Below are 23,375 nucleotides of genomic sequence, written 5' to 3' on the forward strand. Positions count from 1 at the left end.
ACATACTTACAGTTTGAAGCCAATAAACAGCAGCTTCTGTTTTTAAAGTGGGAACTGCTTCATCTTTCAGTAATAGTTTTTGTGCAAATCCAGCATTGAACTCGTGTAGATTCTGGAAGCTGTCTTCAGCACAGATTATAATGGGTTCTATTATCTTTTGATGCGTAGCATTGCGCCGCTCCGCTCGCGTCCGGTGTAAACAACTCTTCCGCTTCCATTTTGCTGCTCCACATGGCCTCGCCCACTTTGTTGCGTGTTCCCGGGGGCAGGGTTTATGTTAATAGCAAGGGTTTATGATGTCACCAACCCGGGAAGAAGCTCGTTGTAGTCCAAACCGCCCGTTTTTGTAGGCAATAAACTGCCATAAATTTAAAAGACAATATCTCCGTTTGCATTAAACGTTCAGTGCTGTAACTTTGCAGATACTGTTTATGCTCAAGCAGCAACATCATACACTAACTAAAGTTAAAAAAGTGAAATCGCATTGAACCACCCCTTTAAATAATGGAGGATGTTGCCATATATTCAAGATTAAGTATTTAATTTATTCATGATTGAATGACGCAACTCTATACCACCATATTTATCATCTCTTAAATGTGGTTCATCAGAGGTTAGTAAATAAAATGCAGGTTTTTACACAAAATAACCATGCTGCAACTGTTTGTAAATTCTCAATTTTTCATACTGACAAAAAAAGGCTGCAAGCTAACCACTTTCTTCCCAAAATTGCTCCAAATATTCATCGTAACAAATCGCCGTCTCTCAGATTAGAGTGATTCAGAGGAAAAAACGTAGTCGTTTAATCAAATGGAGCTGGCAGAGCGGCTGCTGGATACTCAGTGAGAGGTTTTGGTATTCATGGTTTCTCTTGCCTCCGTCTCTGGCTGCAGGCTCTCCTGGGGGCGCACAACAGATTGAGAGCCATTGTTTGGCCAGCATTATAAATGCTAATGGTGTTTGTGTAAGGATGTGTGTGTATGTGTGTGATTGGAGCAGTATTGATAGAAGTGTAGAGTAGACGTGACTTCAGAAATCTCTAGTACACATTAAGGACATGCATTAGGATTGTTCTGTGAAAATTTGTGCTCTTTACGTGAGCTGTAAATTGTTTAAATCAGTGGATGTTTGACAGTTGAGCAGTACTCTGATTATAGAGAAATAATATTATTTTGAACTATAACATTCAAATACATTTTCACTTTGTATGCAACATATTTCTGTTATAAACAACGATTATTGCTGCCAGCAGGCGTTTCTCTAGAGTCATCAGGAGCTCTGGAGAGTAATAAATGATGAAGGAATGGTATTTTGGTATCAGTAATGCTTGAAATGTGACATTTTATTTCCATAAAATGCCATTACCTACTATATGACATCGAGACATCTATGTCAAACAGCTGCGTTTATAATGATATCATTTTTCTGCTGTTACAACCCTTAGAGGGCAGTTTGTGAACCATTGGTTTAAATTATTAATGCATAAGTATTGAACTAAAATGTACTATTGAAATTTACCAGTCCCTAAGTGTGTGCGACACTTACTCTATCTCAGACAAGATTAGACTTCAGTTTAATCCAAATTCCCTCGACCTCATTTCACCCATATCAGATGCAGTAGTGGAAAAATCACACTTTTACTGCTAGCTCTATAAAACATTTATTGGGTTTTAATCCTTTACTAACATTCGAGCGCTGTGGACCTTTGTGTGTGCGTGTGTGTGTTTGTGGTTATTTTTCTTGTTTGTACCAGTTGAGCTGCAAGCATTATTTGATATTTATATCAGTCATCACAGGTTTGACAGAGCATTGGGACAGGAAGTCACACTTCATTTATAGCACATTCTGAAACTCGACTCAATGCTGTTTTTGTAGTGATGAGAGCGCATGTATGTGTGTGTGTGTGTGTGTGGGGGGGGGGGTTACTTAATTATACATCAAATACAAGTTTTTAAAAAAAATATAAAAACAGTTAAATCTGTCATAGCTAAATGTGGTTTAACTATAGCTTGGGGGCAAATTTGTGCTCAGAAAGTAGCTAAATCTGACAAAACCTCTTGTTGGAGATATCAGGTGACATCCACAAATGTAAATTAAATAAATAAATAAATAATATTATCATTTTAAAATGAAAGAAGTTTTCTTTTAGCGGTAGTGGTAGCGTTAAGTTTCAGGGTAGTTACTAGTATTTATAATTAGAAAAAATATGTACATATATGTCTTTGTGAAAATACGTTAATAAATATACACTACCATTCAAAATTTTGGGGTCGGTAAATTTTTTTTTTTTTTGGAAAGAAATTAGTACTTTTATTCAGCAAGGACAAATTAAATTGATCAAGAGTGACAGTAAAGGCATTTATAATGTTTCAAAAGATTTCTATTACAAATAAATGCTGTTCTTTAGTTTGCACAAAAATTTTAAGCAGTGCAACTTTTTTCAACATTGATAATAATAAGAAATGTTTCTTGAAAATCAATTCATATTAGAATGATTTCTGAAGGATCATGTGACACTGAAGTAATGTGAAGTATGTGACACTGAAGGCTGCTAATCAGCTTTGCCATCACAGAAATAAATTACATTTCTAATTACAACTAGAAAACACTGTAATAGTATTTCAGTATATTATTGCTTTTACTGTTTTTTTATAATCAAATAAATGCAGCCTTGGTGAGCATGAGCAAATTTCAAAAACATCTTTAACTATCACCCATGATCAGCATCTCAGCCTGACCAAAGAGCCACTACACAGGTAGCAGAAAGAGAGATATGGTGGGTGAAGGTGGAGGTCAGCATCTCTGCAGCACTGCTGATTTCCTCCAGCTGTTCCTGTCTGAGATCGTGCTTCTGTAATCTCTCCACATCAGTGGGAGTGTGTCCTCTATTGTGTGTACCTGTGTTCTTTCCGACCCCCATTCATTCAGCTGCCTCAATCCCGATTCTCCTCCAACATGCACAAAAAACTATGGACAGAAGGAAGGTGGAGAAAAAGACAAAATGGGCTTTCGCACTGGGAAACTCAGTTATAGGAACTATAGCCACCAGGGTGGTCGCCCGAGAGCAAAATTTTCCCCTAGGGCAATTTTCCTAGTTGCATTCGCACCGACAGTAGGAACTCTGAAGTGACATAAGCCGTCCGACAGCGGCGTCATTTAAGCACGGCATTCAGCAACTGGAGGATGGAGGATGCCGTGATCGGAGCTATGTTTTTGTTGTGTATCGTGGGTTTCGTGATAACGGAGATGGAATGTAGGCATGCAATTGAAAGAGCAAAAAGGACGGCTAAGAGACAAAATCTCTTATGACAACTTGCAGTGCTAGATATCATCGAGGCTGAAAAAAAGAACACAATGCCGCAGACAAAGGCGACTAAATGCTATCTATCGCCGTTTTGCATGTTTGTAGAGTTAATTTATGGAGTAAGTGTGTAAATTGTATTTACATGGCTTTTTAAAAATGGCAGATACCAGTGTTTTGTATGGCATGCGTTCAGCCAACCAATGTACACTTACATCACTGGCAGTACCTATTGTGCTGGGTTAGACCCTACTCTGAAGTAGGAGATAATTTAGTCTCCCCTAAAGGCGTTCCTAAAATCGTTAACAGTTACTGTACTGAGAACACATCAAAAGGCGGGTACTTCTGGCAATAGGAAAACGTTCCTCCAGTGCGAAAGCCCCTAAAAAAAGAACAAAGTATGTAGGAGAAGGTCGAGAGAAATCAGGGCCCCTGAGGTGTAAAATAAACAAGAGAAACAGACAGAAACAAATGCCCAGCCCCTCACAGCCTTCCTTCGACATTGCAGACATATTAAACTGCAATGAATTAACACAAATTGGTTTATTAAAATGGCTATTTCCTTTTCAGGTCAGATCTACTTACAGTCACTGATTTATGTCTTGATTGTGTTTTAACTTCAATCTAGTGAATGAGTTTTGATCCTGTTCCTCTCTCTGGGCCACAGGTTTATGATACTCCTCCAATGGCTATGAAAGGCCCACCCAGTAGAGATGGTCAGGAGATCTATGACACTCCACCTAGTGTGGACAAGAGCCAGCTGCACTACCAACAAACGGTAACAATCCATCTTTGTCTCCATACATGACTGACACAAATCAATTACACTCTAGTTTTATGCACACCTTTGATCTGCACATTAATGGGGGTTGCAACGATCTGAATTCCCTGAAACAAAACACGACTGAGCAGAAGTTTCGCTCTGTAAGCTATTTCAGTCATTTTGCTAGCTTTAGTCAGAGTTAGCAAATGAATTTACCACCCACTTCAAACATGTTAGCCCTCTAAAACCTGCCTACTACTGACATCTTAGCTAACCCAATGACAGTGAAAACTAGAGTGTTAAATAATTCACAAGCAGAAAGAGTTTCTGATAGTCTAGTCAGTTATACAGGGCACCTATTTCAGTGTGTATCTGTTAGGTAACAGAAACATTTTACGCAAGGTGTTTGGAGCACGTTCAATCAGTGTTCATTTAGCAAATGCTGTGTGTATCTCACTACCATATTGGTTATTGTCCAATTTTAGACATATTAGATGTCGAGGTAAAATGTTACTACATGTACTTACTATAGTAATAACAGTAAATTATGCATAATTACAAGTAACTAACCCTAAACCAAACCTAACCGTAACCCTATAGTATGTACATGTAGTTAATAAATATTACTCAGTACTTATTTGAGTAATTACAATGTAACTACGCCACCTTAAAAGTGTAACCGAGGTCAATATTGGACATATATTGGATATTTAATTGTTTATGCTTGTTATGTTTCTATCAACCTATGCGTACTTAATTATCAACAGTTTCGGCCAGAATTTTAATATCGGTACATCACTAATGAGTTCAGTTATGATTATACCAGGCTAGTTTTGGTAAACAGATTATTCCTCTTTACAGGTATATGACATTCCTCCATCTGTCAGCAAAGATGTTCCAGATGGTCCAATCAGGGAGGAAACGTATGACGTTCCTCCTCACTTTGCCAAGATGAAGAGCCTAGAGAATCAGAACCAGGCCTATCTGTCTCAGATCCCTGGCGGATCCGAGCCTCCCATACCAGAGGACGTGTACGATGTTCCTCCTCCTCCGCTAATAGGAAAACGGCAGCCTGAGGGCCAGGAGATCTATGACATCCCTGCCAGCCTGCGAAAGAGTGGCCCACAGGACCACCACCCTGCAGATGTGTATGACTTCCCCCGTGAACGGTCAGCAGTCGAAGAATCGGGCGACTACGTCTACGATGTGCCTCCGCAGGTGGTGCGTGACGCAGCGGCCACAGAGGAGCTCACGGTCAGCTTTAAACGCCTGTCGGCGTCCAGCACAGGAAGCACTCGAAGTAACCTCTCCACGTCCTCTCTGGACATGGTGCCGGTGCGTGAATCTTCTGGGCCGGGTCGCCTGCTGCTCTTGGATCTGGACCAGGCGATGGAGCGGCTGTCCCGTCATCAACAGGCGGTGGAGAGCTCCGTGTCCCTCCTAATGTCATTCATCAGTGGGAACTGGCGCAGCCCCACTCAGATGGAGTCCAACCTCCCTGCCATCAGACAGGCCGTGGACCGCATTCGCGTGGCTGTCAGGGACCTGCTGGAGTTCGCTAGAGGTGCCGTGGCCAACGCCACCCAGGCCACTGACCGCACGCTGCAGACCAAGCTCGGCAAGCAGGTGCAGAAGATGGAAGAGGCCTTCCAAGGTCTGGTGAGGTACAGTCAGGCGCTGGACTCTCTAGGCTGGTCCCCTGCAGCCCTAATGGCACCTTCTACAGGCACCGGTGGGGACGACCTAGACCGGCTGGTCATGTGTGCCCGCGGCGTGCCCGATGACACCAAGCAGTTAGCGTCGTTTCTTCATGGCAATGCCTCTTTGCTCTTCAAACGGACAAACAAACAGCAACAACTACCGTTGCCACCCGTTCCCCATACCGGTGACGTGCTGGGTCAGCTGACTAACAACAACAACATCTCAGCCTATCAGTCAGGTACACCTGAACGGGCCAACATCCAGTCCCGCCCGTTACCCTCCCCTCCCAAATTCTCGGCTGAGGAAGAGACTCCAGACAGGCCTTACGGGACGACAGAGGAAGGTTGGATGGAGGACTACGACTACGTCCATTTACAGGTACGCTAAAAATTAAATCTTTACAAAATGTTTGTTTCCTTTTGAGAACAGGATTCAGGTGTATGTTCTCAGCCATCAGTATGATCAGTGATCTGCGTGTCGACCCTATGTGAGCTGTGCCTGTAATCCCACTGTGTCGAGCCTCAGGCCTTTTCATCAATCACTGCGACTGCATGTGCTTTTCCTTAAAGCCCACATACATCTTCCTTCAGCACCAGCTGTGATGTGTCTGCTGTGTAGTTCTGTCAAAAGTTTTGCTGAAACTGTGCAGATGAGATTAATTCTGTCCAGTCACACATATTTCTTCATCTTTCAGATGTCATGCAACTGTTTTTATCATTATTAAAAACTGTGATAATTTAATGTTTAACAGTATAATTATATATATACTACCGTTCAAAAGTTTGGGATCGGTAAGATTTTTAATGTCTTTAAAAGAAGTTTCGTCTGCTCACCAAGGCTGCATTTATTTAATTAAAAATACAGTAAAATCAGTAATATTGTGAAATATTATTACAATTTAAAATAACTGTTTTCTATTTGAAAATATTTGAAAATGTAATTTATTCTTGTGTTGGCAAAGCTGAATTTTCAGCATCATTACTCCAGTCTTCAGTGTCACATGATCATTCAGAAATCATTCTAATATGATGATTTTCTGCTCAAGAAACATTTATTGTGTACAATATTTTTTTCAGGATTCTTTGATGAATAGAAAGTTCAAAAGAACAGCATTTATTTGAAATATAATCTTTTGTTACATTTTAAATGTCTTTACTGTCACGTTTGATTGATTTAATGCATCCTTGCTGAAAAAAAATATTAATTTCTTTAAATTCTTCTCAAAAAAATAAAAATAAAAATAAAAATTCTTACTGACCCCAAACTTTTGAACGGTAGTGTTATAATGCTACAGAAGCTTTGTATTTCAGATAAATGCTGTTCTTTTGAACTTTCTATTCATCAAGGAATCCTGAAAAAAAAGTATACAGCTGTTTTTAACATTGATAATAATAATAAATGTTTCTTGAGCAGCAAATCATCATATTAGAATGATTTCTGAAGGATCATGTGATACTGAAGACTGGAGTAATGATGCTGAAAATTCAGCTTTTCCAACACAGAAATAAATTACATTTTATATTATATTCCAATAGAAAACAGTTATTTTAAATTGTAATAATATTTCACAATATTACTGTTTTTACTGTATTTTTAATTAAATAAATGCAATCTTGGTGAGCAGACAAAACTTCTTTTAAAAATATTAAAAATCTTACCAATCCCAAACTTTTGAACGGTAGTATATATATATATATATATATATATATATATATATATATATATATATATATATATATATATATATATATATATATATATATATATATATATATTTATATTTATTTTATTATTATTTTTTACAAGTCGCACTTGACTGGGCACATTTGAATAGGCATATGTATGGGACACTTCTGTCATATTTTCCACAACTGAAAATGGCTGAGTTTCACTGTGATATTATACTACCCCCTGATGGAGTGAATGAAAATTTCAGCACACATTGTTTGAAGTCAAAGAAGTACATGGATGAATGTATGGTATTCACTTTTGTTTTTTTAAAGAATGGTACAATGGAACAGTTGCATGCCGTTGTGACTTCATGTAATAGCAAAGTCTCATGATTATGAATTAGGTTATGCACAAATAATTTTAAATGATCTTGTACTCTTGTACTCAAATCAAGTTGACTCATTTTTTAAACATGCTTTACAAACTGTAATTCACCCATCTATTCATATATTGTAAATTATTTATTCATAAATAAATGTATTTTCACTTTCTATTACAGGGTAAAGAAGAGTTTGAAAAGAACCAAAGACAGCTGTTGGAAAAAGGGAGCAAACACAACAAGACTCTGCTGGAACAGCAACAGGTATATGAGACTCTATCACCTTATTCACAGAACTAGAAAGTTCTTATGAGACACAATATTATTTTCTACCGTCTTATTTTCTGAGTTTCACAATTTAGGAATTTAAATTTAATCTCTTAAAATACTTATAAAACTAACTCTAACAGAACACAATTCACTAAAACCCTCAAATGCAAAGTTGCTGTAGTATCGAATACATTTATTTACATACTTACTTAATGCTTACTCACAAAGCCACTTGTTGGGCCTTTGAAACATTTAGCGGAGCATTTTTTAATTTCATTTTTTTATTTAATTATTAATTAATTTTTTATAGAAAAAAAATGTATATATATATATATATATATATTTTTTTTTTTACAAAAAATAAAATGTAGTGTCTCTTTCATGCGATCGGCCAGAGTTCGAATCTGCCTTTTGCCGAACTCGCTCTTCTCCTTTTCCCCATCACATATCAGATCGGAAAGCCATTTATTTTCAATAAAAATGAAGAAAATATTTGTAAAGTGAAAATAAAGTACCTAACGAGTATTTACCGGGTTAGGGGTGGGTGTAGGTTGTCCCAATAAGGCGGCATTTATTTAATAATTTTAATAAATATAATCATTTACATTGTTATTATTGCATCCTGTTAATGTACAACAATACTGAGGTGCAAATAGTATCTGCCACTATTTTTTATAAGCATAAATAGCATCTAACAACTATTTGCACATATTGCAAAGAACTGCTACTTTAATATAGCTAGTGTAAACAGAATGTCGCCATTTTCGCTTAGTGTAAATAGCATATCGCTAAGAAAATGCTGCTATTGTCACTTAGTGTAAATAGAACATATTTTTACGGTGTTATTTATTCATCTAATAAATGCAATATTATTCACTCATGTCCCTAACCCACAACAGCTGAAGCAGTTCGAGCGGCTGGAGCAGGAGGTCTCCCGACCAATCAACAATGACATTTCGGGCTGGACTCCGCCCTCTCACTACCCACAGACGCCGCGCAGTAAGCTGTGCATGGGCGACCGGCAGCTGCTGCTCTTTTACATGGAGCAGTGTGAGGCCAACATCACCACGCTCACCAACGCCATCGACGCGTTCTACTCCTCTATCAACAACAACCAGCCGCCCAAAATCTTTGTCGCCCACAGCAAATTCGTCATCCTCAGCGCTCACAAGCTCGTCTTCATCGGAGACACGCTCTCCAGGCAAGCCAAGTCTCCAGAGGTGCGCACCAGGGTGGCTCAGCACAGCAACACGCTCTGCGACAAGCTCAAAGACATTGTGGTCAGCACCAAGACCGCAGCCCTGCAGTACCCCTCGCCAGGGGCCGCCAGAGACATGACGGAGAGGGTGCGGGAGCTCTCGGGCTGCACCCAGCAGTTCCGCATGGCACTCAATCAGCTACTGGCTATGTGAGTGCAGGGGGTGAGCGGACCCCGGGACAGTACAGAGCCTCTTTTAAACTCACTGGACAAATGTACCCTGTGCCATGAGCTTTTTATCTCCAAAAAGGACAAAATGATTAACGGGCAGAGCCATTGGTTGTAAATGAATCATTGTAAATATTTAAGTCGCTGTATGTAACGGGACGAACGCAGACATTTGAGGAACTTTTTGAACAGTGGTGGACAAAGAGATGGAACATATCTAAAGAGTAGATTTAAGACATTATGCATTATTATAGCTAAACTGTAATTATTGCTCTGATTATTATAATTGTCATCATTATTATTATGAGATGCTGACTAAAGGTGTTTAAAATTTTAAACGTGTATGTAGAAGTACAACCATTTCCATCAAAGATCAGATTTTTTTTTTTTTTTATGAATTGTGCCTGTTGAAAGCAAAAATGGTGTTTAATGTTTATCCTCTTGCTGTTGTTCAAAGAGGCTGGGACAGTGTGAACGCAAAGCATGCTGGGAGTGAGCCAACTGACAGACGTGCTGCGTTTAAGTCCATTTTTTATGCCATTCCCTCACTAACTTCCCTCTGTCTCATTCACTCAGATGTACATCATTGCTTACGTTGGATGAGTGCCCTCTACTGGCGGAACCCTTGAAATGTGTTTAAATGGAATGCCCTGAGCCCTTGATCACTTGGAATCCGCAATGGAGCTGATTTATTATTTACAGGGGTTTTTTTCCCTTTATGAATTTGTTTTACGCACCATTCTTTAGACTTGTATGTATTTGGGCTGTTGGAGAAAAATTACACCAACGAAAATTATACAATAAACTGTGTAAAAAAAACAGTCATCTTAAGGTAGCTACAGGTATTATGCGGTTAAATGTCAAAATAACTCCAATGTGTGGGGTGGGGGTAAATTGCATTGTGGTCTATGGATCTGCCGGAAGTGAACATATTGAGTAGACTCGCTCCTTGTCAAAATCGAGTGGTTGAGGGTCTGTCTAAATAATCTTCCCTCGCCCACTTGACAAAGTTGAACGCACTTCAAAATGGTAGCAGGGATTCCCCTGTGCTTGGGGAAGTTTGCGAGTATATGTCTAAAAGTGGAGTTAAACGCAGCCATTCTTATTTACTGTGAGAGTTCAGATGACCCAGATGTACCAGAGCAAAGCGACAAAAGCAGTGGAGAACACATCATCCAATTTGGACCACTTCAGGAAACAAATGTAGTGAAAAATCAGGAACATTTTCTGAAAAATACATGCCTGTAAGCTCCACGAATGCCTGCGCCCCTCTGGCATGTTTTAGGCTAGTTTGAAACCTTATCATGTTATTGTTGGAGATCTGATTATGTTCAAGAGAAGAGTCGATATTCAGCATCTTTTGACCTTCACCGTAGTGCCACTTCCTGCTGGACAGGTGCACTGTGGCATCAGCTTCCTGAGAGGCCCTGATTTCATTTCTAACCTTTGTCTCTCAGATATCGCACCACATCCAACATAGACTGAGGCGTTCAGTGCACAAATGCATTATATCCAAAACCAGCTTATGTAAAACTCTTCCTCCACTGCATCTGTTTCTGAATGGAGACCTGAACCTCAACCTCCCTATCGTTGTCTTCTAGCTCCCTGTTGGTTGTATTCTAAATTTAAGAATATGTCAGAAAAAGTAGTTTAATGAAACTTATTAAACTTTTTAAAGTACTGCAACATGTTGTTGTGCATATAGTCAAAATCCTTATCCAGTTGAGAAAAAAGAAAGAAAAAAGAAGCATTTAAGCCAAACGGTGACCTGATATATGTTGTACTGTTATTCTGTTTTCAAATCTGTGTTCAAGGATTTGAATGATATTGACATATATGTTACTGTAAATTGCATAACTGGAAATATATGTTTAATATATTTTCATTAAAAAAATAAATTCCAGTCTATCTTGCTATTATGTTTTTGGCGCTACATGTGTATTTAAAACATACATTTAATACATTTTTATTTCAAACAGTTCTCAAACTGATACAGATGTACACTGGCAGTGCAAGCTTGTCATCATGCCAGCCACATGTCCGGTATTCTTCTGTGAAACTTAAGGTGCTAAAACCACCATGCAGTGTTTCCTTTCTTGTTTCTGAGTTAGAGCATTTAGCATCAGGGTTTTGAAACAAAGGTGTGAGGTGTCCAATTATGCTTATGTTCCATTATAGAGACAAAAGACCTACAGAAACCTGTCTGCCTTTCAGTATGATGATGATGATAAAAATTATTAATCCCCTAGGGGAAATGTACATGTCACAGCAGCACAACAATAAATAAGTAGATAGAAAACATAAACAACATTCACAACAACATTTTTCCTCCCGTATCAGTTTCGCAAAGCTTTATGATTATATACAACCAAGTAGTCCAAAAATATACTCAATCATCTTGTAGAACGCTGGTTGTACAATCTAATAGCGGATGGTAAAACGCTCCTTGTAACAGTGGGGATGAATTAATCTTGAACTATAAGTACTCACAAGTGCTCACACTGTTTCATGAAGGGAATGACAATCATGATTCATTATAAAAGACAATTTCCCTATCATTCTGTCCTGCACTACCTCCTCTAAGGTGAATAACACACTCCCCACAACAGAACCTGCCTTCTTTATAAGTTTAATTTATTATTCTCCTTTTCCAACAGTCCCCCTCCCCAACATGTGACAGAGTGAAAAATCACAGAAGAGACTACAGAGTCATAGAAGGTCTTAAAGGGATAGTTCACCCAAAAATTAAAAAATGATCCCATGATTTACTCACCGTCAAGCAATCCTAGGTGTATATGACCATCTTGTTTTAGACGAAGGCACTCCGAGATACATTTAAAAAATATCCTGAGTCCTCCAAGGTTTATAATGGTTGTGAATGGTAGCCCAAATTCTGAAGACAGAAAAAATGCATCCATCCATAGAAAAAAATGAATCCATACGACTCCAGAGAGTTAATAAAGGCCTTTTGAAGTGAAAGGATGCGTTTTTGTAAGAAAAACATCCGTATTTAAAACTATAAATTCAAATGGCTCTGGAGTGGACTCACTGACTGGAGTGAGCTCACTGACTGGAGCGGGCTCTGGAGTGGATTCACTGACTGGAGCGGGCTCTGGAGTGAGCTCACTGACTGGAGCGGGCTCTGGAGTGGACTCACCAACTGAAGCGGGCTCTGGAGTGGATTCACTGACTGGAGCGGGCTCTGGAGTGAGCTCACTGACTGGAGCGGGCTCTGGAGTGGACTCACCGACTGAAGCGGGCTCTGGAGTGGATTCACTGACTGGAGCGGGCTCTGGAGTGGACTCACTGACTGGAACGGGCTCTGGAGTGGACTCACTGACTGGAGTGAGCTCACTGACTGGAGCGGGCTCTGGAGTGGATTCACTGACTGGAGCGGGCTCTGGAGTGAGCTCACCAACTGAAGCGGGCTCTGGAGTGGATTCACTGACTGGAGCGGGCTCTGGAGTGAGCTCACTGACTGGAGCGGGCTCTGGAGTGGACTCACCGACTGAAGCGGGCTCTGGAGTGGACTCACTGACTGGAGCGGGCTCTGGAGTGGACTCACTGACTGGAACGGGCTCTGGAGTGGACTCACTGACTGGAGTGAGCTCACTGACTGGAGCGGGCTCTGGAGTGGACTCACCGACTGGACTCACCGACTGGAGTGAGCTCTGGAGTGGACTCACTGACTGGAGTGGACTCACTGACTGAAGCGGGCTCTGGGAAGGCCTCCAGGCCCCGAGGGATGACTGAAGCCTTCCTCCTCCTCTTCCTCCTCTTACGAGAGTGAGACGGTGACTCCGTGCCCTCCTCCTCTGTGGATTCGGGAGCGACCTCGCCAGCTGGAGCGAGTTCTGAAGCAGACACACGGACTGGAGCGGCCTCTGGCTGAACATGTGTTGCCCACTGGCTTCTATGGCTGAGATATTTGACAAAGCCCCAAAAATCCAGTATCTGAAGCCCCTTCAACTCCCACTGAGGCAGAGGGTCATCGAGGCATCCATTAAAGATCTCTTTTAGCGCCTCATCATTATACCGCAGCCCTCTCGCCATAGTCCAGAAGAATTGGGCAAAACACCCTACCTCCTCTCTCTCCTGACGTAGATCCACCACCGCCCGCAGTAAAGCCATCCGTTCCTCAATTGAGGCTGGGGGAATAATACTAAAGCTCATGCCGCTGGATCTGTTAAGTGGTGGTTTGTTCTGTCACGGACACACAGACGAGATGTACAAATCCAAGTGCAGCATTTATTGTAGGGTAATCCAAAGTTGTATATCCACAAAACAGGCAAGGGTCAAACTCCATGTAAACAGTCCACAAAAAAAACAGAAAGCCAGAGGTACAAAAGTGAACGTAACATAAATGTAACAAACCACAAACAAGGATAGAAACAACTGAGACTAAATAGACAGAACTAATGAGCAAACACAAAACAGCTGGGTGCAATGACATGGGATAACGAGTCCAGGAGGTGAGTATGGGAAATGAAGTCCAAAACAGTGAAACAAGAGTCCATGTTGGAGTGCCCTCTAGTGGCTAAATGGGGCACTCCAACTCATGATCATGACATAAACACCACTACAAGCCAAGTATACTTAGAATACTTCACTATACTTTTAAGCATATCTCAATCAAAAGATTGAGTACAAGTATATGTAACGGAGGCCAGCTAGTTGCTGTGAGAGTAAACCTAATCTGATCTCAAGAGATGATCTCAAGAGATGCTCTAGTGACTGACGATAGAGGTTAGATCCTTTAGCCTCCTTGTTAGAGCGTGTCACTCGCGCAGAGCGGGGTAAATTTAGGAAGCCTACATCAGCTGTCGAAGTTTTGTTTCCTCTTTTGTTATATTCAGAAACATTAACTTTGGCCCGAGTGTTGGGGACCTTCAGTTTTCAAAAGCATATAAATGTAATTCTACAAGAAAAAGTTAGTGTAAAAGATGGAGGAATGTTAGTTATGATTAATTAAAAATTTACTTCACTGCAGCTACAAAAATTCATATCAGGCTTGTTTTTTATAAATACTTTTAAATGTTCTTCATCTTTCTAAAGATTGAAAAACTATTTTTCACACCAGAACAGTAGTCCTACACACAAGATCATTTTAAGGACAGTTACAGTAACATGTAACATGGAAAACATGCAAAAATTAAAGAAATTCTAAATCATTGAAATAATTGTAAACAAGACGTATTAACGCTCAGTGAGTTAATGTTTATAAGCATTTATTAATTCAAGTTTTATTTACATAGACATTCCTTTGGCATAGCACAGATAAAAGATTGCATTCATGCTGCTTTTTACAATAGAAAATATTTTTTTAAAGCAAACCGATCTCAATTTTGTTAGCAGACAAGGTTTACAACTTAAAAATAATTATTTAAATTTGTAACTGAAATAAACAATTGGGGGTTCTACTTACTACACTTTATGACATTCCTTGAAAAGAAAACATAGAGAAAAGGATTCAGACAGCAGTTTAGCAAAGCCAGAGTCTTGCTTGTATCACCACAAACTCTACGGAAGGACTTCATTTGGGAATGAACATCTGGATGAGAAGTTTTAGTGAGAGTAGTAACTATATCAATCACATTGATGATGTGTACAGGAGTCCATAACAGAAAGAAAGCCACAACGATGCTGATCACAAGTCTCTTCTTGTAAGTCCTAACCTTTGACCCCTGATTTCTGGGTTCCTGGTCCTGTGGAGCTCTAGTTAGACTGGAGCTCTTGACTTTTTGGCTCAAACCTTTGTGCAACCAAAGATAACATGTTAACATGATCAATAATGGGATGATGAACCCCAACAGGATCTCAAAAAGCAAAACAGTCACTTCTACAGACCGTGACTCCATTGCCCTCTGACATCTCTGCAATCCATCCCTGTCTTTGACTCCTTGAGTGAAAAATATTGGTAGGGCAAAAACAAAGGCTAGAATCCAGATGCCAATCAGCTGAAGGCGTCTGTGCCGTCTCTCCAGTCTGTGCAGTATCATCCTGTTAGTGACTCTGGACTTGATGACATTGTGAAAGCGGTGAACACTCATGGAGGTGACCGTCAGGACTCCAACATACAGACTCCAGTGACCCAAGAAGAATAAGAACCTACAAGACCAAAGGCCGAGTTTCCATCCAAACACTATTCCACACAGCACCACAGGAGCCAAGCAAAGGGTCAAAGCATCAGAGACAGCAAGGTTTACCATTAGTTTTAAGGTAAAGCTCAAATTTTTGTTCCACTCACGAGCAATGCTGATGATTACTGCGATGTTGCTTGGTAAACCCACCAAACAGCACAAACCCAGAACTACAGCAGGAGCGATCTGTTCTGAACCCACAGCAGTGCTGTTAGAGGTTGAATTGAAGCCTAAACTAAGCTCCATCATCACATTTTCTTGTCTGGAAATGCTGAACCTGAGCTATGACTGCTTGAAGAACAAAGGCTACGCTGACTCCTCCCACTTCTGTAGACCAAAACCACAGCTTTATTCTTATCTCAATGAAGGTGCTTGCAAATATTTTTTTATGTGTGTAATTTTATTGTGTGATTTTACAGCACATTGGTCAACATTGCATTGTTTTAATTGTGCTTTATAAATAAATAAACAAGAAACAACAAACTGCCCTTCTTTCCTTCTCTTCCCTCTGTATTTTTACACTTAATGTAGCCACTTTTGCAAGCTGCAAACATTTACTTTATATGCTTATTTAAAAAAAAAAAAAAAAAAAAAAAAAAAAATTTAAAAGGGAGGAAATCACATGATGAAATAAATGTTTTTCTCCTGCCATGACTTCCTGTTCCACAGGAGTATAAACAAGAAGAAACACAAAGGCCAAATTCTCTTAATCATTCATCACAATGAGTAAAACCAAAGAATAGATTGTTGAGCTTCACAAAATAGAAAATGGCTGTAAGAAAATAGCTAAAGCATTGAAAATCCCCGTTTCCACTATCAGGGCAATAATTAAGATGTTCCAATCAACTAAAGATGTTACAAATCTACCTGGAAGAGAACGCGTGTCTATATTGTCCTAATGCGCGGTGAGGAGGAAGGTTTGAGTGGACAAAGACTCTCCAAGGATCACAGCTGGAGAATTGCGGAAATTTGTTCAGTCTTGGGGTCAGAAAGCCTAAAATAAAAATGATCAAACATCCCCACAAGTTGTTTGAGAGGGTTTCAAGAAAAATCCTCCTCGCTTATACATAAACAATCTCCAGCATATTCAGTTGACAGACACGACTGGAACTTCAAACGGGACTGGCTTCTATGGTCAGATGAAGCAAAAAAAAAAAAAAAGTTTGGGCAGCAAACCCACCAGATGGCTTTGGTGCACACATGAATAAAAAGTACCTCATGCCCACGGTTGAATATACTGCTGAATCTTTAACCCCTTAGCATTTCTGTAAAATTTGCCTAAAACACCTAAAAAGGCATACCCAAAGTAAATTGCATGCTATTCTTGAACCATTTGGAGTATACACATGGTTTCACTCTCTTTTGAAAGGTATGCGTACTGCAGGCGGTACAGTGGAACGCTAACAGATTAATGTTGTGGGCCTGTTTTTCTGCTGGAGGACCTGAACATCCTGTTCAGATAAATGCTATCATGCATTCTATCAAATACCAAAAGATAAAAAAAGCAAAACCTGACCGTTTTTGCTAGAAATCTTATAAGGGGCCGTGGTTGGATCATCCATCAGGGAAATTTTCCAAAACAAACATTAAAATCAACACAAAAATGGGTCACTGAGCACAAAATGAAGCTTCTGCCATGGCCATCTCAGTCCCCTGTCCTGAACCCTAAAGAAAATGATTGTGGTGAACTGAAGAGAAGAAGCACCAACATGGAGCTGGGAATCTGAAGGATCTGGAGAGATGGTCTCTGATATCTTGTCAGGTGTTCTCCAAACTCATCAGGCATTATAGGTGAAGACTCAGAGCTTTTATCTTCATTAAAAAAATCATTAAAACCGTAAAAATAAAATAAGTGTTAATAAATATTGTTAAATGTGGCTATAAACAATTGTTTTAATGAGGTAGGAGTCATTACACGTTCAGGTATGGAGCGCGCATTAGGAATGGCGATCAAGCGCCTCGTCTACAGCCATTATATTGGAGAGCAATGAAATATGAAGCAAAAGACCACAGACTTTAGAAACATGTCAGAATAGTTCAGAAGATAACAACAGAGATATTGTTCTCTTGTAAGCTGCTATTGGTGAGTCGCTATGATCTTTTTGAATATTCACTGACGTTATAAACGTCAAATAATACAGATTTTAATATAAATTCTTGCACTTTGTTCGCCCTAGTTAAATAAAGAGAAAATGTAATTCTCGATCTAAACATAGGCCTATAGATTAATGCATTAAAGAGGGGTGTAATGCTATTTCATGCATTCTGACTTATTTACACTGTTAAAGAGTTGCATTTTTCATTTTTCAACATTGGCTGTGTCCCAATTCAGGGGCTGCACCCTTTGAAGGCTGCATACATCCTCAAAGCAGTCTCATTTAAGAAAAATAACCATTAGATTGCAAAGTAAGAAAGAAATTACAGTATTATACACCTCACAATGAATATCAGTCAATTTTATTATGGTTACTTTTCTTAAATCCCACATGGAAAGAACCTATATGTGGATATATGCGCATATATGAAACCTATATGCAGTGTATATGCACGTATATGCTGCATATATGCACATATATGATAATATATATGCTGCATATATGCACATATATGATAATATATATGCTGCATATATGCGCATATATGCTGCATATATGCGTATATATACTGCATATATGCGTATATATGCCACATATAGGCAAAATTGAGGTGCATATATGTGCATATACAGGAAATATAGGTCTCCTGTATTGCTTCTTCATATCCACATATAAGCCCTATACATACAAGATATGTCTTCTATATAGCTAATGGCAGGATCTGGTCATTTTGTAGCTCATATCTCATTTTTGACTGTCATACATGATGCCTAGCTCATATTTTCTATTATCAACCCACATGGAAAAAACCTATATAAACATATATGTTTCAATATAGGTTTTGATATAGGTTTTACATATATGTGACATATATAAAATTGGCCGTTTTCCTATATTATATGTACATATATGTACATATATGCACACATATATGTACACATATATGCACACATATATGCACACATATATGTACACATATATGTACACATAATATAGGAAAACGTCCAATTTTATATATGTCACATATATTAAAAACCTATATCAAACCTATATTGAAACATATATGTTTATATAGGTTTTTTCCATGTGGGACCAATTTCACGTGTTCGTGTAGCGGTGTGTTTTCTGCGTTGTGTCGTAATCAAAGACAGACTGCGAAAAATCTTGCCATCAGGTCCTCACTTTATTCTGTATAACACAAATGGCAATATATGAGGACTTGTGCAGCATACAAACAGCATGCGGCAGCAACGCACAACGCTGAGAAAGAGAGATATTAAAAGTAACTTAAGTAAAGAAAAATAATCAACAAAACATCTGAATGTACATCACAGAGGGGTTTTGGATTACAATCATACAAATATATCATGTGAATTCAGCTGTTACATGAAACATGGCCTTAATTGAATCACCGCAAAAACTTTGTGCGACCTACCGCTGTGATGTCTCATGCAGACTGGGAAGCAGCAAAGTGCGTCAACACCCCAAGTCAGCATGGCGGCAGGAAACCCCAAATATGGTCATGGCAAGTGGAATCACAAAATAATTGTCTAAATACATAACTGCTACATTCGCACATACATAAGTTCTTGCATAATTTTTTTCGTTAATTCTTAGTTTTTGCCTTGATAATAGAAAATATGAGCTAGGCATCATGTATGACAGTCAAAAATGAGATATGAGCTACAAAATGACCAGATCCTGCCATTAGCTATATAGAAGACATATCTTGTATGTATAGGGCATATATATGGATATGAAGAAGCAATACAGGAGACCTATATTTCCTGTATATGCACGTATATGCACCTCAATTTTGCCTATATGTGGCATATATACACATATATGCAGTATATATATGCATATATGCAGCATATATATAGCATATATGCAGTATATATGCGCATATATGCAGCATATATATAGCATATATGCTGCATATATATTATCATATATGTGCATATATGCAGCATACATGTACATATACACTGCATATAGGTTTCATATATGCGCATATATCCACATATAGGTTCTTTCCACGTGGGAAGGCAAAAACTAAGAATTAACGAAAAAAATTATGCAAGAACTTATGTATGTGCGAATGTAGCAGTTATGTATTTAGACAATTATTTTGTGATTCCACTTGCCATGACCATATTTGGGGTTTCCTGCCGCCATGCTGACTTGGGGTGTTGACGCACTTTGCTGCTTCCCAGTCTGCATGAGACATCACAGCGGTAGGTCGCACAAAGTTTTTGCGGTGATTCAATTAAGGCCATGTTTCATGTAACAGCTGAATTCACATGATATATTTGTATGATTGTAATCCAAAACCCCTCTGTGATGTACATTCAGATGTTTTGTTGATTATTTTTCTTTACTTAAGTTACTTTTAATATCTCTCTTTCTCAGCGTTGTGCGTTGCTGCCGCATGCTGTTTGTATGCTGCACAAGTCCTCATATATTGCCATTTGTGTTATACAGAATAAAGTGAGGACCTGATGGCAAGATTTTTCGCAGTCTGTCTTTGATTACCCACATGGAAAAAACCTATATAAACATATATGTTTCAATATAGGTTTGATATAGGTTTTTAATATATGTGACATATATAAAATTGGCCGTTTTCCTATATTATGTGTACATGTACATATATGTGTATATATATATATGTGTACATATATGTGTACATATATGTGTACATATGTGTACATATATGTGTACATATATGTGTGCATATATGTACATATAATATAGGAAAACGGCCACTTTTATATATGTCACATATATGTAAAACCTATATCAAAACCTATATTGAAACATATATGTTTATATAGGTTTTTTCCATGTGGGATAAGACATTCTTGATGAAGTATTCAGCCTTCAAATGCAATCTCCGAAGGACGCAGCCTCCGAAATGAGACGCAGCTCCTGTCACCAAAAGAGTGTGTTTTTGGTTGTGAGGGAAAGAAGCTTTTTCAGCTTCCCAAAGAACCCAGCGTTAAGGGAACAGTGGATGAAGTTTGTTTTTCCGGGGCAGAAATGGAGTTGCACACGTATGTTTGTTCCCGGATATTCGGTGATGAATGCTTTGTAAACAAGTCCCAGTTCAGCGCTGGATTTGCAGATCACGGGCGGTGAGTAAAGCTGCATCAGATGTCTGTGTTTTGTTGGCAATCGGCGCACAAGTGCATATAATATAAACAACATGAACGTTTTTGTTCCCTTTGTATTCAACAACAAAAAAAGTGTCAAATTTATAAATCTGTATAATGATCTGATGAATGTTACACAATTTGTTTTATTACCTCTGTATTTTTTTTTTATTATTTATTTAGTTTGATTGCTTTCCTTTCCTACTTTATGTATTTGTCTTCCTTATTATTTATGTTTGATGTCATCCATTGTTATATTGATATGATTAAGTTGTTCTTGTTCAATCTTGCAATATTTAAAAAAGAAAAAAAAAAGTTGCGCATGCTCATGACTCTTTAGCTCCGCCCACAGCACTGATGGCAGGAACACCTCCAGGATCTTGGCTTTTTTCGGAAAGACTCGGTGCAGCGTAAATATGATAAAACGTATCGGTTACTAACTGCATCGTCATTGGTTCACTCATAGACAAGTTGTTGAACCAATGATGGCGCGGCTTACCTGCGCGGCCTATGGGAAGAGAGCGCGCAAACATTCCTGCCAAAAGGGGCAGTGTAATGTGCTATATAAGCGAGCGTTCCGCCATAGGCCATCAGGCCATATCGACTGAAGCGACGACCTCAAGCCACAGCCTCGTGGCACGGCAAGTAACGCAGTACTTGTTCCATATCTCAGGGAACCGAGGTTACGTTAGTAGCCGATACGTTCCCTTTCAATATTTCACTCGTACTGCGTATGGGGGAACGAATTCAACTGCGCCGTGCCACGCCTGGGGAACGACAGAACTTGACCGGACGCCATAAGGGGGGACCAAGGACAAGTGAAGGCCGAAGCCACCGTTACCCTGTTACACTACGAAGGAGAGAACTCCTGGGTTTGTGCAAAAAGCGGAACATTTAAAGGGACGCGAATTTACACTGAAAGGACCCGAGCATGTAAGGTCGGAACGTCCAACTGGTAGAATCTGACAAAGGTGGACGGCGAAGACCAGCCGGCCGCTTCACAAATGTCTTTGATTGAGACTCCACTGGACCAGGCCCACAATGAAGCCATGCCTCTAGTGGAATGGGCTCTAACTCCGATGGGGCAAGTTGCGCCCACAGAGGAGTATGAAAGAGCTATAGCGTCAATGATCCATTGTGATAGACGCTGTTTTGAGACCGGGGACCCTTTGGTGCGGCCACCAAAACAAACGAATAGCTGATCAGACTACCGGAAAGGCTGTGATCACTCGATGTAGATGCGTAAAGCCCTAACGGGGCATAATGATTCCAGCTCTAGCTTGTCCGATGAACGGGGAAGCGCAGAGAGTGAAATAACTTTCTGAATAGCTCTGAATGGCGTTGAGAGCACTTTGGGAACGTAGCCAACCTTTGGTTTCAGAACGACCATGGAGTCGTTTGGACCGAACTCAAGGCATGCAGGGCTCACAGAGAGCCAACACGCTTTACTGATGCCAAAGCAAGTAGCAAGGCGGTTTTGAGCATTAAGGGTCTGAGGCCCGCTAGACGCAGTGGCTCAAAAGGAGGACCTTTAAGAGCTCTGAGGACCACGGAGAGGTCCCAGGGGGGGAACAGTGAGGGGACGAGGAGGATGCAATCGCCTAGAGCCCCTCAGGAACTTAATGACCAGATCGTTCCGCCCCACTGATTGTCCAGCGATGGGCGAGTGAAATGCTGCAATGGCTGCTACGTCTGTGAAATGGTATCTAGCACTTCCCTCGGGAGGTCAGACGGCTCCCGTCGAGGATCCACAGATGTAGAGCCCAAAGCTCCGGCTGCGGGTGCCAGATTGTTCTGTTCGCCTAAGAGAGGAGGTCCCGTCTCAGGGGGATTGGCCATGGGGCTTTTGTGGAAAGCCGGAACAGCTCTGAGGTCCAAATCTGGCTCCTCCAGAGTGGGGCCACTAACAGAACTCTGTGCTCGTCCTCTTTGATTCGCCTGATAACCTGAGGGATCAGGGCGATCGGAGGAAAGGCATAAAGAAGGGTATTGGGCCAGGTGTGGGCCAATGCGTCGTCCTCCTTCGAATAATACGTTGGGCAATGAGAGTTGTCTTCTGAGGCGAAGAGGTCCACCTCCGCTCTCCCAAAGAACTCCCATATAGTGAGAACTGTCTGGGGGTGGAGCATCCACCCTTCTGAGGGGACATTGTTCCGAGACAGCATATCTGCTCCCAGATTGTTCTTCCCGGGTATATGAGTCGCTCTGAGCGACCGAACCCTTGGGGATGCCCATTCCAGAAGGCGCTTCGCCAGAGCGCATAAGCGGCTGGATGAAAGACCCCCCTGGCGATTTATATAGGAGACCACTGTCATACTGTCCGACTGGACTAAGACGTGGCGATCTGTCAGATAAGCCTGGAAGGCACGGAGGGCTCGTGTCACTGCCAGCATTTCGAGGCAGTTGATGTGTAGGTGGCTTTCCTCGTGTGTCCACGAGCCAAAGACCGGACTGCCCTCGCACAGAGCGCCCC

At 40.2% G+C, this 23,375-nt stretch overlaps 2 protein-coding genes across 6 annotated transcripts in view; one reads left to right on the forward strand and one right to left on the reverse strand.

Annotated features, from left to right (window-relative positions):
* The window catches only part of bcar1 (BCAR1 scaffold protein, Cas family member), a 109,416-nt gene extending 97,991 nt beyond the window's left edge, over nucleotides 1–11,425 (forward strand). For all 5 annotated transcript variants that reach the window (XM_048169248.1, XM_048169249.1, XM_048169252.1 and 2 more), the window contains 4 exons: nucleotides 3,969–4,079; nucleotides 4,926–6,143; nucleotides 7,996–8,079; nucleotides 8,985–11,425. In XM_048169248.1, the coding sequence (XP_048025205.1) occupies nucleotides 3,969–4,079; nucleotides 4,926–6,143; nucleotides 7,996–8,079; nucleotides 8,985–9,497 (1,926 nt within the window). In that variant the 3' untranslated portion in view covers nucleotides 9,498–11,425. The remainder of the gene's footprint in view (nucleotides 1–3,968; nucleotides 4,080–4,925; nucleotides 6,144–7,995; nucleotides 8,080–8,984) is intronic.
* Nucleotides 11,426–14,771: 3,346 nt separating this feature from the next.
* Nucleotides 14,772–16,201, reverse strand: LOC125254431 (leukotriene B4 receptor 1-like). The gene has a single exon (XM_048169046.1). The coding sequence runs from the start codon at nucleotides 15,898–15,900 to the stop codon at nucleotides 14,929–14,931; it is 972 nt and encodes a 323-aa protein (XP_048025003.1). The 5' UTR covers nucleotides 15,901–16,201; the 3' UTR covers nucleotides 14,772–14,928.
* Nucleotides 16,202–23,375: the final 7,174 nt, after the last annotated feature.

This window comes from Megalobrama amblycephala, linkage group LG19 (genome assembly GCF_018812025.1).
Source record: "Megalobrama amblycephala isolate DHTTF-2021 linkage group LG19, ASM1881202v1, whole genome shotgun sequence".
In the NCBI taxonomy this organism is placed as follows: domain Eukaryota; kingdom Metazoa; phylum Chordata; class Actinopteri; order Cypriniformes; family Xenocyprididae; genus Megalobrama; species Megalobrama amblycephala.

Excerpts from the sequence above, each read along its gene's own strand:
- LOC125254431 (XM_048169046.1), bottom strand. The coding sequence starts at position 15,900 with ATGATGGAGCTTAGTTTAGGCTTCAATTCAACCTCTAACAGCACTGCT.